At 48.2% G+C, this 17668-nt stretch overlaps 2 protein-coding genes and 1 long non-coding RNA gene across 3 annotated transcripts in view; 2 read left to right on the forward strand and 1 right to left on the reverse strand.

Annotated features, from left to right (window-relative positions):
- Positions 1-17668, reverse strand: part of LOC146766703 (uncharacterized) — a 38275-nt gene that overhangs the window by 16393 nt on the left and 4214 nt on the right. The window lies entirely within an intron of this gene.
- On the forward strand, positions 1377-11462 carry P2RY14 (purinergic receptor P2Y14). The gene is made up of 2 exons (XM_021544911.4): positions 1377-2080; positions 8051-11462. The coding sequence occupies exon 2, from the start codon at positions 8069-8071 to the stop codon at positions 9080-9082; it is 1014 nt and encodes a 337-aa protein (XP_021400586.1). The 5' UTR covers positions 1377-2080; positions 8051-8068; the 3' UTR covers positions 9083-11462.
- On the forward strand, positions 11602-14726 carry GPR171 (G protein-coupled receptor 171). The gene is made up of 2 exons (XM_021544915.3): positions 11602-12037; positions 13261-14726. Exon 2 carries the CDS (start codon positions 13310-13312, stop codon positions 14270-14272), a length of 963 nt encoding a protein of 320 aa, XP_021400590.3. The 5' UTR covers positions 11602-12037; positions 13261-13309; the 3' UTR covers positions 14273-14726.

The following is a 17668-nucleotide window of genomic DNA, read 5'->3' on the forward strand; positions in this document are numbered from 1 at the left end:
AGCCATGTCTCGAGATTCTTAAACACTGGGTTTGGCTGGCATGCTGGAAAAATACCCATGTTTGTATAACAGAGCAACCCCTCGGTTTGTCCTGCTGGCCAGAGTCATTCCAAGGGGGTGAAGCTGTACACAGAGCTCAGGCACCCCACCCACTCTTTAAGCCCTTAATCCCCTGCCCTGGACAACTGCTTACTTCTAACTGCAAAAAATTATCTGTGCCGCAACATTTAATCCATCACAGACTGGCATCTTTCACTGGAGAACGCTGCACTGCCTCTTCTTTGTGGCTTCTCATGCCTTAGAGAGCCCATGGTTTTTAAACCAAAGCCTTATCTGATTCCCTCCTCCCATCCCTGCTTCAAGAAATGACCGTAGGGTGCACGGGAAGAGAGGAAGAGCTTGGCTGACTGGTGTTTTCTGGGGAGCACCTGAGAAACCTCGTGCACCATTTGTTCTGCCTGATCCATAGGGAAAGTATGAAATTGTCAATGCAGCCAACACCCAAACCCATCACCCCAAAGCCGTGGATTGACCACTACAGCTTTGAGCTGTGAGTCTCAGGACAGAGAGAGGGGCAGGAGTCCTGACTAGAATGTGCAGACAATTCTGCCTCTCAAGATTCCTCCATATTGCACTGAGAGACATTCAATGAAATTTGGGGGAAGGAAGAGGCTAGAGGTTCAGGGTAACTCACAGTGGCCCCACACCATGGATGTGGATATGTCAGCAACACGCAGGGAGAAGGCACGTGTGTTTCCCTGTGCCTTTGGGCCCTTCTTCCACACAAAAAACCTCACAGAAGCAAAGTCCATGAGGAATTGTGTATATTGTGTAGGGTTTAGGTGACACGTTTTCAAGCAGAGCTCAAGTCCTGCACTAAATGTTGACTTGTTCTAAGGTACACAATGTACGTATTTCACAATTTTAAAATAAACATTTAAACCTCAATTTATTTCTCCAAACCTCATCTCTCTCTCAAAATATACTCCTTTCCTACATTCACAGAGAAGATATTAGCTCTTCTATTACCATATATTTCTGCTAATTCTGTGCTTGATTTCAAAGACTCAGAAAATTTTGGGGAGGAACGGGAAGGGAGGAAGCCAAGCAGGTGTTTAAGATAAAAAAAAAAGAATAGCACAAAAAAAGGAGAGAAAGGAAACGGCAAACACCAAAGACACATCACGTATCTCCAGAATCCATCTCCCAGCCCAAGCAGGCACCACAAAAGCCCATGGCTCCAGTTCAAACCCTCCCCTGCACAGAGCCGCGGCTCTCGGGGCAGGATGCGTCACAGCAAAGGTCGCAGCCAGCGCTGGGAACAGTTTGGGAAAAGCAAAGTGCAGCCCAGCACTTCAAGCTCTCGCTGCTGCGCCAGCCGCGCTCGCGTCTCTCCCGAGCGCTGCGCTCCGGCCGGGCGGCTGCGGGCGGAGATCCCGGCCACAGCCGGGCAGGGCCCGGCCGGCTCGCCCGCCCTTCCCCTTTCTGCTCCGCGATCCTCCGACCTCGCCGGGCTGCGCTGGGCAGCGGCGGGGCGCGGGCACGGCCGGGCAGGACCGGGAGCGGCTCCCGAGAGCGGCTCCCGAGAGCGGCTCCCGAGAGCGGCTCCCGGCTGATCCCAGGACCGGCTCCCGGCTGATCCATCCCCGGGACCGGCTCCCGGCTGATCCATCCCCGGGAACGGCTCCCGGCTGATCCCAGGACCGGCTCCCGGCTGATCCCAGGACCGGCTCCCGGCTGATTCCAGGACCGGCTCCCGGCTGATCCATCCCCGAGACCGGCTCCCGGCTGATCCATCCCCGGGAACGGCTCCCGGCTGATCCCTCCCCGGACCGTTTCCCGGCTGATCCATCCCCGGGAACGGCTCCCGGCTGATCCCCGGACCGTTTCCCGGCTGATCCCCGGGACCGTTTCCCGGCTGATCCCTCCCCGGACCGTTTCCCGGCTGATCCCCGGGACCGTTTCCCGGCTGATCCCAGGACCGGCTCCCGGCTGCTCCCCGGGCACTTCCGAGGGCCCGAGCTCCCGGAGCGGCTCAGCAGAAGCGGGACCGCGCACTCCATCCCACACCTCTGCCCAGGTGAGACGCTGCCTCCCATCACCTGCTCCTGTCCCCTGCAAACGCTCCCGAACACCCTCGGGTATTTTTAAGTAACTGCCACCGCAATTTCATTTTTTAAATTGGCAAATAATGTGAGCATCTGCGCGTTCTGCAAACCACTAACAACTATTAACGCAAACGAGCAGTTTTAACTAACTGCAGAAATCGGTACAGAAATCGGTACAGAAATTATTGTTTCAGGCTCCAGCTGCTCCAGCACACAAAGGACCCACAGGCAAGGGTTCTTCTTGTCTGCCTTAAAAAAGATATTTTTTTTAAGCAACTACTTTTGTTTTAATTTATGACTGAGAAAATGTAACTCTGTGAAACTCATAGTTTAAAACATCAGAAAATAGGATTTAAAATAAAATACTTGAGTGATAAATACTACCACTAAAATATAATATGAAAGGGGAAAACTTTCTTGAGCCACATTTTGCTACCTTTAAAAACCCAGTTTTAGGACAATTAAACTAATAAACATTAATATGTTTTATTGACCCAGAGCTCTGGGATATAGTTAATTTTCTCCCAGTAGCTTGTACAGAAATGTGTTTGGGTTTGGGATGGGAATAATGGTTCTCTGATGAACCCTGATGGTTTAGCTGTAGATGAGCAGGGCTTGCACCAAGTCAAGTGCAGTTTCTCATGCCCTGCCAGTGCAGAAGGGCATGCCAGAAAAGCTGATCCACTTGTTTTTCTTGGGGTTTATCTCTCTCCTTGTTATTTTCTTTCATTACAATCTATTATTATTATTATTATTATTATTATTATTATTATTAACTTCTTAAACTACTCTTACCTGACCCAACATTCCCTCTCACATCCACCACTGCCTAATTCCAATATGATAACTGATGTGAGATAGAAGGAATTTTGAGACTTAATTTAAAAACCTGAGTATTTGAATTAGATCTGAAAACTGTGCTGTGTGCAAAGGATTCAAAGCATTATTCAAGTTTCCATCTGAGTATCAGGGTTTACACAGATACGTCACAGACTGCAATCTTTTAAGGTTAAAAACATGCTCAGAATAATGCATACTCTTGTCTAAAATTCAGAAATAAAAAGAGAATGAAAAATATAGCTGGTCAGGAAGACAAAACTTAAATTTCAGATAGAAAAGAGCACAGAGACTGCTGGACAGGAGGAAGAAATGAAACAGTTACTGGTGGTTTTTGCTAGACAGAAATACAATTCTGCCCTTGAGGCGTCCTGAGCTGCGCCCAAAGGAGCCCGGGGTTTAATGAGAAGTACACAACCTTATCTCCTCCGCTCCGTGTGCCTGCTGGCTCTGCTCCGTGTCCTTCAGAGAGCAGAGCTCGCTGCAGTGCCAGGAGAACATCACAGGTGATGTCCCTGAGGTCATTCCTGCATCACCCCGGCCACCTCCTCACTGCAACATCCTGGGCTGCCTTTTGGGATCCCAGGGGGGATGTCCCGTTAATGCGGACGGAGGCAGCCACCCGCCCGTCCTGCCCATCACTGAGCACACCCCCGGTGCCACCGGGCCCCGGGGCCGCAGCCACGGCGCCAGCCACGGGACGCGCGTCCGTCCTCGCAGGCAGCCCGAGGGCCCGAGGAGAGGCGCGGCTTTCTGCGTGCTCTGCCCTTGCCAGCATGCCTGAAGGGTCTGAAATCAGGAGCTGGAGGGCAAGGGTGAGCCCCACGGGTGGTCAGAGCTGCACTGAGCACTGCGCTGCTTCCTGGAGCCCTGCTGGAGGAGGGGGCACCGGGCACTGCCACATCCCATGCCACGGCAGAGCTTCCCTTACTGCAACAGGAGTGCCACCTATTTCTTCTGTCCTCCTAATCCATCCCATCTTCACCCTGGCAGATCCTCCCTTACTGCCTCCTGAAACGGGAATGCCACCTATTTCTTCTGTACCCTAATTCCAGCATTCATCCCATTTTCCTCCACTACATTCTATGCCAAACAAGAACTACCACCCAAGATGCCATTTCCAGAGGCTAAAATATCCCATTATTTTGCATACTTTTATTCTCTCAAGTATTAAAACCCAGACATTGCCCTATGACTAATGTCATAATAAGAACAGTAAATAATAAAATTTTAGTCTCTTGGCAGACTCGCAACGAGTCGAATGCACCCACATCTCTCCATGGTGCCTGCAAGCTGTGCCCTCCAGAGCAGAGCAGCAATTCCAGCCATTGGAATTCCAGCCAGGGACCTGCGTGTCTCCACCTGGCACACGCCCCACAGGCTGCCAGGCTGGGCTGCTCTCTGGGACAGAGGAGGGTCCGAGCAGCCCTGACCGCTCAGGCCCCAGCGTTTGGGGGAGGAGGTTCCCCCAGCTGTCCCTGACAGTGCCCAGCACAGCTCCCAGAGCCTGTACTCTGAGCCTCAGCACCCTCCTGCCCCACAGGGACACCCACAGCAGCCTTCCCACTGCATTACACCAGCACAGACAGCACTGCGAGTTCCACCAGCACCAACATTCCTACCACATTAGAGAGAAAATCTTAAAATAAGGTTCTTCTTTTAGCACACTCAGCACAACTTGCAGTGGCTGTGGTGTGCGTTGTGCTTCCTCCTTCTCCAGCTTCCTCCTAAGAGCAGAGGTACCATCCGGCCTGATTGCCTCCCCTGATTAACTCCATCTTACAGTTCAAAAAACACTTCTGGCAATCCTGTCACCAGTTCCTGACCCAGTAACTGTACTACATATTTATTAAACAGCTGCATTAGTTTCTATAAACAGTTAAAATGTGTACTTGGAACAACACAACCTCTGGTAAGTTCAGGGTAAACAAATATAACAACTTATAAATATTATTCTTATGTTCTGTAAAGCAGGGTGAACTTTGAAACTTGACAGCCATGTCACAGAAGTCAAGAGTTGCCTTAACGCTACTGTGGAAGAGTCATAGGGGACAGCACAAGAGTCTGACCTCAGAAGGGACTCAGCATTTCTAATGGTTTATGCAGCTTCCCTTTTGTGTGTTCTGCCAAGAAACATGATTTGCAGACTGAGAAAGTTCAGACCTTTTTCATATTTTACCCAATCAATCTTGGTCATCTGTTGAATTAAGTTTGCTGGTTTTGCAAAACTAGCTGACATTATTCACATAGAATCTATGTACTTTATGCTGGCCCAAGCATTTGAACAAGAACAGCTGCTTGAGTACGAAAGGCTGTGTGCCATCCCTCCTAAATGGCATTAACACACTCCCTCTGTGTGCCACCCCTCCCAAAGGACACTAACACACTCTCTCTGTGTGCCAAAGGACACTAACACACTCCCTCTGAGTGCCACCCCTCCCAAAGGACACTGACACACTCGCTGTGTGTGCCACCCCTCCCAAAGGACACTAACACACTCCCTATGAGTGCCACCCCTCCCAAATGGCACTAACACACTCTCTCTGTGTGTCAAAGGACACTGACACACTCGCTCTGAGTGCCACCCCTCCCAAATGCTGGCACTGGCACGTTCCCCCTGCCTCCCTCCAGCAGCCTCTGCAGGAGCCACTCTTGGCCCCAAGTGACAGAGAGGACAGGCCAGGAAGGTGACAGTGTTTGCTGTCAGTGCTGAACTAATCACAGCAGTAGGACAAGACTCCAAAAGGAGCAGAGTGTGACAAGGCGACACAAAGAACAGATGAAGCTGACCATGAACACGGAGCTGTGATGCTCAGCAGGGGACACAGGAGCCTCCAGCCCCTCCTGTGCAGTGACAGGCTCTAGCTTGAACACGACTGCTCCACGTCTGTCCCTAGCCCTTCCTGAAGCTCTCCTGAGAGACTGAAAGCATGTGTGAGCACTGATCAGCTCTGTGCCGTGCTGTGGGAGCCCCTCAGCAGCACAGGTGTGCACTGCCAGGACACGGGGACACATCTTTGTCCCTCCCACAGGTGTCCCAGCAAGAGCAGAGGCCCCGTGCCTGGGAATGGACAGTGCTCTACACCTCAGCAAAGTTCCACAGCAGGCAGCAGAGGGAAGGTAAAGACATGGAAAGATGTACAGAGCCTGTCTCAATGACAGATCTGCTCGTATCAAATGTGAAATTTGTCTAGGTTGTCCTCTCTGCTGCACAGACACAGGGGACTTCACAAAGATTTGACGTCCATATCTGTAGTCACACAGTTCTGAAATAATCCTTTTGTTGTATGATGCCTCAGCACAAAACCTACTTCATGAACTTCTAAACAATTTAATGCCTACCCCCAAGTCCAAGCACAGAAAGACCCATGTCGGTCTCAGATTCAGCCAAAGAGAGAAAGGCAGAGTTTCTAACCACAAGCCTGGGAATCTGTTGGAAAAGAATGTAAATAAGGTTCTTTATCTCTCTTGTTGTTCACGTTATTTATAATTAAGTTCTACTACTGTGTGTCATGCAGTGTGCACCAATGGTTGAGTTGTTTTCACTTCAGGACCAATAGGGCTGGTCTGCACAAAGCTCTGTATAAAGAGCAATGCATTTTGAAATGAATCAGAGTTCTACTCACAGCCTTCTGAACAAAGTCTTTTCATTCCTGTCCTGCCCCAGCAGCGTCAGACCCACCTGTGAGTTCTTGGCTGTGGAAAACCCTACAGAGAAGGAACAAGTTCTTAATGCAGCATGTGCAGAGAGAGGGTCCTGCTGAGACAGCTTGGAGGGAGAAAGTTTAAATAAAATGCCATTTGCTATTAGTGCCTTTCCAGAAGATGCTTCTGACTGCAGCAGTATCACCCCAAGCTCTACGCACACAACCTCCCAGCTCTAACACACCTGTTCATGTGATAGTTTAACACCTACTCTCCAAACTGTCTTTTTCTTTTAAAACCCCAGCCAAACAAAAACAAATGCCTTGATGACAGTGACAGGACAGCTGCTGCTGTGGCAGGACCATGACCAGGACAAGGCTCAGAGCAGGCTTTGGGTGTGCACAGGGTAGCACACCCACCCCATGCTCCTCTCATCCATGCAGGTTCCAAAACACACCTAACCTGATCAGCCTTTGCACCATCTGCAACCAGAGCTACAGAAAACAGCACACCAAAGGAGACCATTTTACCTATTTGAGGAAAAATGTCCATTTCTAGCTATTGCAAGGTTACACTCAGGCTCCAACCCACTCCACAGAGACATCAGCTACTGGCTCAGAATGGGGATAAAAGTAAATCCTTTATTTTCTAAAAGACAAGGTGGGTTTTTTCCCAGCTCCAAGGCACATATTTTCCAGTTGCCCAGAGTTTCACTTGCCAAATACAGCAGCATTATATTTATATCTATATTTGTTCTGCCCTCTGCACAGAGGATAATCCACCCCCACAAACATTCTGGAAAAGCAAAGCAGACAGCAGATGTGATCTCTTCTTGGAGAGTCTTTAAAATGTAAATCTGACTGACTTGAGAAGCCAGCTCAAGCTCCCACATGACAAACTAACACAGATACACTGCTGTGTGCTGGGCTGCTGGAATTTGAAAGCAAACTCTGCTCCTTGCAAGGGAGCACTCGGATGTATTGCCGTACGCTGGGTGTCTCCACACTTGACTAACAGCAGTTTTCACAGAACATTTTGACCAGGAATATTCATATCCCTCATTTTTCATGGTAAATCACTGTTTAAAATTCACATTTAACATTTAAAAAATACATCTCATTAACCAGAGTCACCAGATTGCTGTGGGTCAGTGCCATCTCACAGCACGGGGGCTCATACCTGAGGAAAGGGGCAGCCCTGGGCTGGAAGGCAACAGGTTAAAGTCAAACGGAGAAGCAAATGGATCCTCTGTCCAAAGCAACAGCATGCCTTGGAACAGCACCAGAGGTGAGATGGCACCACAGAAAAGTCTCTGCATTCCCTGCTGGGAAGGTGTGGGGAGGTGGCTGTTTCTGAGAGGCACAGCGAGCTTGTTTGGAAGTGAGGGCAGAAAACTCAGAGCAGTTAGCAGAAAGCCCAGCACTACCCTGTCCTACCAAGACTCTTTTCTCTGCTTCTAGGAATGAAGATACTGCAAGATGTTCAACTCTAGCTCCAGCTCCTCAGGAAACAACTGCAGCCACAGCACGGTGATAACCACAACAGTCATCCCGCTGCTCTACTGCTTCATTTTCCTCGCAGGGCTCTCGCTCAACGCCCTGGCAGCCTGGGTCTTCCTCTACGTTTCCAGCACTAAGAGCTTTATTGTCTACCTCAAGAACATCGCTGTGGCCGATCTCCTCATGTGCCTGACGTTTCCTTTCAAAATCCTTGCAGACTCAGAGCTGGCGCCCGCAGAGCTCAGCCTGTTCGTGTGCCGCTACTCGGCGGTTGTGTTCTACATGAACATGTACATCGGGATCGCCTTCTTCGGCCTCATCGGCTTCGACAGGTACTACAAAATCGTAAAGCCTTTGTTCACCTCCTTTGTTCACACTGTTAACTACAGCAAGGTGGTCTCTGCAATCATATGGCTGTTACTAATGATTATGTCATTTCCAAATATGATTTTAACTAATGAAATCACTAAAGACAATTCCTCCAGAAAATGTATAGGCCTTAAAAGCGAGCTTGGCAGACAGTGGCACAAAGCAACCACTTACATTTGCACAGGGATTTTCTGGATCGTTTTTTTTCTGCTAATCATATTTTACACTTCTATATCCAAAAAAATATACAGCTCTTACAAAAAATTCCGGAGGAACTCAGACATGGCCAAGAGAAAAACCAGCCGGAACATATTCACCATCATGTTTGTGTTTGTCATTTGCTTTGTGCCCTACCACCTCTGCAGGACCCCTTACACCTTGAGCCAGACCAGCTCCCACTTCACCTGCCAGTCTCAAAAATCACTGTACTACGCCAAGGAGTTCACTCTGGTGCTGTCTGCAGCAAATGTCTGCCTTGACCCCATTATTTATTTTTTCCTCTGCCTCCCCTTTAGAGAAAAGCTGTATCAAAAACTGCACCTCAAGCTGAAAGCTTCAAGTGAGGTTGAAATTTCTAAATCCAGAAGATCAAATACGCTTCGGGAAAGTATAAACATAGTGTAGGTTTGTGTCTCCACAATAATGCACATTTCAGGAAGTTATTCATGAACACAAATATCCCAAAGACACAGAGCACATAACAAGCAGCAACAAGCAGGAGAGGGGTTCAGCATAACACCAGGTGCTCCTTCTCTGCCTAAGCCCAGTATTGTGTGTGCCAATATATTCAATAATTCACTGTTCCAGCCAGTGCCCTGATGGCATTAGGGTGTGACGTGACCCATCTGGATCTCAAAAACACAGAGAGGAGTACCTGGAACAGCACACTCTGGAGTTCCAGGCTGTGGGTCTCTGAAAGGACAATCCAGCAGACCCAAAACCACACCAGTCTGCTTCTCTGGACTTCCATGAACAGAAACATGTCCACACCAAACTGCAGCAGCTCCCTTGCTGCTGGTACAGAAAGAGGTAAGAACATCATGGAGCTGTCTGGAAGCACACAAGCACAGCTGATAAAAACTCTGGTACATTTAAATCCAGAAAGAATGGTTTGCTAGTTTTCCCATGATTTTTACACTTCTGTCTGTACCAAGATAACAGCTGAAAGCCACCGACCTGCTCTATACAAATATAATCTCTTTTATAACTTTATTTTTCAGAGGAGCTTTTTTTTATTGATTTTATTATTGTACTGGAAAAACATACCAGGGCCTAAAGTATCCACTAAAGATTTCAGAGAGTGGTTCTGGAGCTGAATATCTTCATTTTACTTAAGAAGCTATGGGAACAGAAATAACAAGTCATTCACCTTTCTGTCATTGCATTTTGTTTTAGCCCAAACAGATCTAAGGGCAAAACATTTTTAAACATTTTGTCCTTGCACCTTCTCTGAGGCTGTGGGTAACTTCTCTTGATCTGAGACCACTGGACAGCAGCAGCAGGATTCTACCACACCACAGGATTGTACTCCAGCTAAAGGTCTGACACCTCCACTGGGTTCGCACACAGCTTTTGGGGCAAATTCTGCTCTACCCAATTCCCACCGAGTGCAGAGCGGGTCCAGCCCGATCCCAGTGGGCACCAGTGCCCCACACCTGGGGCAGCCTGGGCGTCCCTCGGGCTGTGGGAGCTCTGGGGGTTGCAGCCTGAACCTGCCCACGGGGACTACAGGAGAAGGCAGCGTGCTGGTTTTGTTAAAGAAAACGCATAAAAGATATTTATATGGTTCCTTCAGAGCTCCCTGGCTCTCTCAGACTGAGGCTCTGCAAGCTCTGCCCTCCAAGCAAGGGAACCAGCCTGGGGAAGGGAATCCGGTGCTTTGTGAGAGATCTTTTGTCATTTATGGCAAAAACATTCCGTTCCCTAGATGGCAGGGCTTGGTACTTGCCTACATAAATTTACATAACTGCAGCTGTGAAACATCACTGGCATAGATAGATGGAAACACTTCCAAAATATAAATTTGAATAAATTTTTAATTGCTTTGCAAGGTTTGAAAAAATTTATATTGTGGAATTTGTTTCACACCTCACCAGATTACTGATATTAGAATGACAAGAATCTACATTAAGGCACCAGGGAAACAGATGCTGATCAAAACCTCTGTTCAAAAGGGATGCCACATTTCTAGCTTTTCACTCATGTTGAAAAAAATCCTCCTCCAAGAGCTTCCCTAGTCAGGAAATAGTTCCATGCCCCTGATCCTGCTGTGAGTGACAAGTGCCAAGGAGCACCAGGGTCAAACCAAGCCTCTGATCCATCTCCTCTCCTTCCTCCCTACTTTGCTGGATGAACTGAGACCAATTTTTTTTCAGCACTGGGTAAATCAATCCTTTCCCAGCACATCAGGCCTCAGCCCAGCCAGCTCCTCCCACACTCAGGGAACAACTCACATTCCAAGATCTGCTCTTTTCCCATAACACCTCTGCAGGAAGGACAGACCATTACGCAGTAAAGGTTCACTGAACCATCACTTTGTCTTTTTAGACCTGGAAAAGTTCCCAGATCTGTAAACTGACTCTACAGAAAAGGGGAGACTGGCTGACAGAGACACACAGACAGAAACAACTGCCAGTGCTGCAGTTTGGGTTTAAACACAACCCTACAAGTAGAGGGAGATCAGCTTTGCATGAGCAGAACACTACAAAATGAGTGGGTGTTTGCTCACAGCTGGACACAGGATCATTACAGATTATTAAGCTTTGAAAACATTTTGACAAATATGGTCTGAACCTTCAGTTTATGACTAAACCTAGAACCAGACATTCTTCATCTGTTCCTCCACAAAGCTCTGGTGCAGGGTTTGTAAATTCCTGTGGATTCTCAATTACAACCAAGGGCCACCAGCTGGAGTTTCCGTATTGCTGTCAGTACCTCACCCTCAGCACGGTGTCAGATCATTTCTCATGGTTTCCCAAACAAAAAAATAAAGATTTCCCCAGCCTCTCTAATGTGTCATTTTTATTTTTAATAGTGCTTGGAAAATATCCAAATATTTAGAATATTCATTGCAATCAGCAGAACCCCTAGATGTCTTCAGATCTGCCAACTAAAGTGTAACTGCAAAACAAACACCATGAGATTCCCAGAACCTAGAATTTCATGCAGGAGTATTAGAACAAATGAGGAACAACTACATTGCGAAATCCTGATTTCAGATGGATTTTAAATGTGAGATATGTGTGGGGAAGGGGGGAATCAGAGTTCCAGCCTTGGAAAACAAAAGCAAAGGAACAGCCACTGACGCCGCTCAGTCAGACCCCGCACGCCTCTCCCCAGGAACAGGAACGAGAAGGCTCTGGGCTGCTCTGAGCGCTTTTTTCTTCCTGTCACTGCTCCCCTGGGTAATTTCCGCGTGATTCAGCCATTTGAACCCTGAGTTTAACTGCGTCAGTCAGCCCCTCTGGAAACCACAGCCACGTTTTGTGCCCAGCAGAGGCAGCCCCGGCCGGGAGAGCAGCGGTCGGGGGCATCAGACTCTGCAGACAATGCCCAGCAGAGCCCCGGCCACCAGGACAGGTAGGTGCCTTCAGTCTGTCTGTCACAGCCTGTTTACATCCCCATGAATGGACAGCCCAAAATCCATCTGCCAAACGCTCCCGAGGTCGGGCTCAGCTTTTGGCAGAGCCCCTGGCTGTGGCAGGAGCCAGCGCCCCTCGGGGCTGGCTGTGCTGGGTACCCCTGCCCACCAGCGAGCCCAGCCAGCAGCACTGCCTGCCCGCACCCAGAGCCGCTTCAACCCGTTCTCAGCACAAGAGACACCTGCACAGAGCCAGCTGCATGGACCACACTGCTTTCTCCAACTTTCTAAACCACTTGGTGCATCTGCAATCATTTTGCTTTATAAACGATGCAAATCTGGATGCAATTTAACAGATTAAATTACATGTGCAGTAATTCTCTTATACTGTATAAAATATTCTGTACGATATATAGAAATAGAAGTGTTGCAGTCTGATGCTACTCAAGACATAAATGTGTTGGTTCCAAGAAATTCAAAGGAACAGCTTTTCCCACAGCCATTCTCTCTTGCAGACAAACAAAAACCCCTCCATCTTTGAGGGGTATTTAGTTAAAATAGGGCCAGAATTTTCTACTTTCCTTTTCTACTGAAGCCTACAAAAAAAGTGAGCAAAATTATTATCTGCTTCTTTCAAAAATGTGCTTTTCCTAAAGGCTTCATAAAAATACAAGTTGTCTGTTCAAGTAGGAGCAGACAGCAGTTTGCAAACCCTTAGGGCTGATGAGGACCATTTGCTCACACATCAGACATATCTGTATATTGGCTGGACAGTGCATTCCCTCAGAACTCCCAACACACTTTTACAGAATGGGGATGCTACAAATACTACCTTTTTTTCAGGCATAGCTTCAATCCTTCAAAGGTTATGATGTTTTAGTATTATTGTTATTAACCAGATGCTTAAATAGATTCAAACCATTTTCTCCAGCATTTTGGCTGGAGGAGGTTGTTGAACCAAACACTGTCAGAAAAGCTGATGTAGGGGAAATACTGCTCAGAAGGCTCTATGCTTTCAGAAACAAATCCTAATACATTCCTAATTCTTCCAGCATGACAACAAATCTCTCCTGAATATTGGAAAGCAGCATGAAGAGAGAGAAAAATATTTCTTCCTAACTACATTCTCTTTTTTAGAATTAATCAAACAAAATTCTAAGAGAATAGCTATTGTTGCTGAGGAAAGGCTGATGTCATTGATATCGTCTTGGTTCTTTTGTAGGTCTGTGATACTTCCTGTCAGCAAAGACAGCTCACACAAGGAGTTTACAATGTCAAGCAACATTTCTGAATGTCATCTCTATGAAGAAATGGAACCTTTTACCTATTTTTACTATTTGATTTTTCTTATGGGAATTATTGGAAGCTGTTTTGCACTGTGGGCATTCACACAGAAGGACCAGAAACAGAAGTGTATGAGCATCTACTTAATCAACCTCCTCACTGCAGATTTCTTGCTGACTCTGACACTGCCAGTGAAGATTATTGTTGACCTAGGAATTGCATCCTGGAATCTGAGAATATTCCACTGCCAAGTCACGGCCTGCTTCATCTACCTGAACATGTATTTATCAATCATATTTTTGGGATTGGTGAGCATGGATCGCTGCCTGCAGCTGATGCGCAGCTCCAAGATCTACCGCATCCAGGAGCCTGGCTTTGCCAAGACGCTGTCTGCGGTCGTGTGGGCCATGGTTCTCCTCATCACGGTGCCTAACATGGCTATTCCCATAAAACACATCGAGGAGAGACCCGGAGCTGGATGCATTGATTTCAAAACGAAACTTGGGAGAGACTGGCACGTGTTCACTAATTTCATCTGCACGGCAATATTCCTGAACTCCTCGGCTGTCGTCCTGGTCTCCAACTGCCTCGCGGTGAGGCAGCTGCGGCGGCACCGGCGCGGCGAGCGCGGCGGGCGCGCACGGCGGGCGCTGGCACACGTCCTGCTGGTGACGGCCACCTACCTGCTGTGCTTCGTGCCCTTCCACGCCGTGCGCGTGCCCTACACGCTGAGCCAGGGCGACGCCAGCGCCAGCTGCCGCCTCCGACGGGCTCTCTTCAAGGCCAAGGAGTGCACCTTGCTGTTGGCGGTCTCCAACCTCTGCTTCGACCCCGTTCTCTACTACCACCTTTCCAGGGCGTTCCGACTGAAATTCACGGAGGCGTTGGCGGCCCCCAAGGAGCCGAAGGCGCTCCCGGCCGCGAGGGCAGAGCCGCCGCCCGGCCCGTGAGGCAGGGGCAGAGCGTGCCCACCGGCAGCACCCACGCTCCCGAGCCCGGCAGGAGGGAACGCGGCCCGGGAACGCGGGCTGCGGGACCCGCTCAGCACCCTGAGCCGCCGGGACGCCGCCACCAGCAGCTCCGAGAGCTGCGCTGACCCGCCAGGCCGCAGGCACGCGTGCCAATACGTGCTCAGCCCCAAATATACCTTATTATTTATGGCACTCACCTTTACTAAGTTAAATATTGTGCCTTTACTATATTAAAGGACTTGGAGCTATAAGTGAAGAAATCAGTGGACAGCAGTTCTTCACCTGCAAAGCTGATTTGACAAGATTACCAAAAAGCTTTTTGGAGGGTATTATTTACTCCAAAAAGGGATTTTAAACTGCACTGGTTAAAAATTATTGTATCTGCTTACACCACACCTGCAGGCTTCGTAAATAAATTTCTTCTTCTTGCCAAGTTCTACTGCCTCTCCTTGCTGCTGCTTCAATGAATATGAAAAAAGCTAACAGCATGTTATTGCAGAAAATTCTAGTGAATTGTAAAAGGAAGATAGAAAGTGTAAGTATCCATCATGTTCTCTTTGTTTGATCTCCTTCCATATAAATTTATAAAACAGCAACTAAGTTTATTAATATTCCAATTTATAATTTCTTCCAAAACTTATGCATATGTAGAATAATCAATAATTGAAATTTAAAAATCCATTTGCATTGGCAACATCCAGCTGCTTAGGTTATCTTCACCTGCAAATCAAAATTATTTCAGAAACAAAACCAGATCAAGTTATATTTTTTCTAATCCTTGCAAAATGGACAAAATACGAATCATATTTTTAGCAAGCAATCAAAACAGCTCATTCAGTATCTCCATAACAATTTTCATGCAACAAATCAGAACCCAAACCTAGTAAGGTAAGAAATTTAAAGAAAACTGTATATATCACACCATACTTTCACCTGACACTCTCTGGACTGAAAGGATTTAAAAAGATGCCGGTGATCTCTGCCCTTCTCGCCCTGGGAATGCTCTGCTGTCCCCTCGGGCAGTGCCACGAGGGGCAGAGCACTGGCACACAGAGACAAGGCAAAGGTGTGGCACTGCTCACTCACAGACCCCCCTGCTTTGGGTGGGGATTTGGGTGCAGCAAGGCAGGAACAGTGCAGTGACTCCCTTCCCCTAAGGTGGTTTGGGGTGAGAGCAGACGAGGCAGAGCAGCTTCTGCAAGGAAAAGCCTTTCTGCAGTCTGAGGGTGCTCCCACCTGTGTGGGACAGTGCTCTGTGCCACAGCTGGGCTGAGCAGACAGCACATTCCTTTGCTGGGACCTTTCCTGGGAAGACCATGCCCAGCAGACCCCGTGAGGCACAGACCAAGGCAGCAGCTGTGCCAGGGGCCACAGGGACACTCTGCCCTGCCCCAGCCCCACTGCAGGGCAGAGCTGCTGCTGCTGCAGCAGATGTGCAGGAGTGCTGATGCCTCCAGATGTGGCAGCTCAGGCAAGCTGGAGTGGGATCTTCTGCCACAACAGACACCAGCTCACATCAGAGAGGGTACTACAGCATCCTGCTTCTGCAGGATCTTGTTTCCCCAGGAAACAAAGGTATTCTACAGAATGCAAGACTTACACTCCAGTTTTGCCTCAGATTGGATCTTGGCTTGGGAGCCCTGCTGGAGTCCCCCAGCAGCTGACAGCCCTGCTGTCAGACCCACACCCCTCTGTAAGGGACTCCAGCTCCTGGGCATCCCTTTGGCTGGACAAGCAGCTCTTAAAAGTGAAACTCTTCTAGCAGACATAAGTCAGCTAACACACAGCTGCCTGAGTTAAGCTGCAATTTCTTGCTTTAAATACAAGGCTTTTTCATCTTAACTTTTTTAGAATTTTAGGCTGTAAATTGATGGCAAAGATCCCCAGTTCTCCAAATGTCAAACTCACTCTTTTTGTAATGAGATTAAAGTGAGGCTTCCTTAGAAATGTCTTACTCTTTAGGCAAATTGTCACACTGTGCTGACGTAGAAAAACTTACTTCTGCCTCAATCTCCACTTGCCTCTTCTCCAGAAGCCTGGCCACAGCCATGGCCCTGAGCATCCCAGACTTCCTACAGCTCACAGCCCACTCACAGAGCAGCATCACCACAGACTCATCATTTGGGGCTCCCTGTGCAGAGCAGAACAGAGAAACCAGCTCACCCACACAGCCCACGAGCTGATCTCTGACCAACCAGCCTGCAGCTCTGCAGGAGGAAAAGCTGTGGTTTGTGCTTGCAGTGCACACATTTGCTGTTACTTGCACACATTTGTTTTCTTTGCAGTGTTTTCACATGAAATGTAAGCTGAAAGCCAAAGAGAGAGAGTTTTCATGTCCCCAGTTTTCATATTGCTGGTACTCAAACCAAAATTTTACCTGATGATAGAGTTGTTTCACAAACCCAGTGAAGGATGATCAGCTTTGTGAGCAAGAGGAACTCACAGAGCCTCCCAGCCCACTCTCCACAAGGGATTTGCATGCTTATTGTTCCCAACCTCCTATGTCTGTTTCCAGACTGTGACTTGCATCACACTGACACATTGCAGTAAACAAAACACCCCCCAACCTCTAAAGGTATTATCTGTCAGATAGCCAAGGTTGAAAAAGCTCATTTTATTTCTGACATTTTTAAGAAACGCCATGTGCCTTTAGAGCCCTGTATTTACAGAGCAATAATGGGATGTAATGTGCTTATATCAGTACTTTTTCCTCGTGTGCTCTGCTGATCTCACTTGTCCCTCCCAAGCTGGCCACCAGCTCTGAAAACTTCCAAATACCAACCTGCATATTAAAGAGATCTGATTTTCCTTCTTTCCCCAAGATCAGTGGGAGCTACACAGAGCAGTGACCATCAGAAGGGCTGGAGCCAAGCGCAGCACCCTCAGCAAGGGGACACTTCCCTCAGAGTGACTGGAATTACAGCGCCGAGAACATGAAGGTTCCTGCTTCACAGGGGTCCCAGCTTCCCTCCTCAGAAAAGCAGAACACAGGCTTGTGCTGAGCAAGGCTGCTGTGAATGCACACACATGGCTAGGGCAGGGGTGGAGGCAGGAGGGGAAATGCTTTTCTCTTACCCAAATAAAGCAACATGGTGACATCACCACTGCTGTGGTGAGATGCAGTCAGGTGCCAACAGAACCAGGGATGCTACAGATTGCTGAAGACAGTGCAGAACACCCAAAAGACTCTGCTCTCCACTGATGTAGACTTTTGTTGGGCAAGTTGGCACCACCAGAGCCATTCCCACGGGGTTCTTGGAACACAGGGCCCTGGCAGCAGCTGAGGCAAGAGAAGCTGAAGGGTCTGACCATCAAATATGCTATTTTGCTTTTGACTGGAAATAACAGACATGGAGCCACAGGCTTCCTGTCTCA

This window comes from Lonchura striata, chromosome 9 (assembly GCF_050655825.1).
Source record: "Lonchura striata isolate lonStrDom1 chromosome 9, ASM5065582v1, whole genome shotgun sequence".
NCBI lineage: Eukaryota > Metazoa > Chordata > Aves > Passeriformes > Estrildidae > Lonchura > Lonchura striata.

Excerpts from the sequence above, each read along its gene's own strand:
- GPR171 (XM_021544915.3), top strand. The coding sequence starts at position 13,310 with ATGTCAAGCAACATTTCTGAATGTCATCTCTATGAAGAAATGGAACCT.
- P2RY14 (XM_021544911.4), top strand. The coding sequence starts at position 8,069 with ATGTTCAACTCTAGCTCCAGCTCCTCAGGAAACAACTGCAGCCACAGC.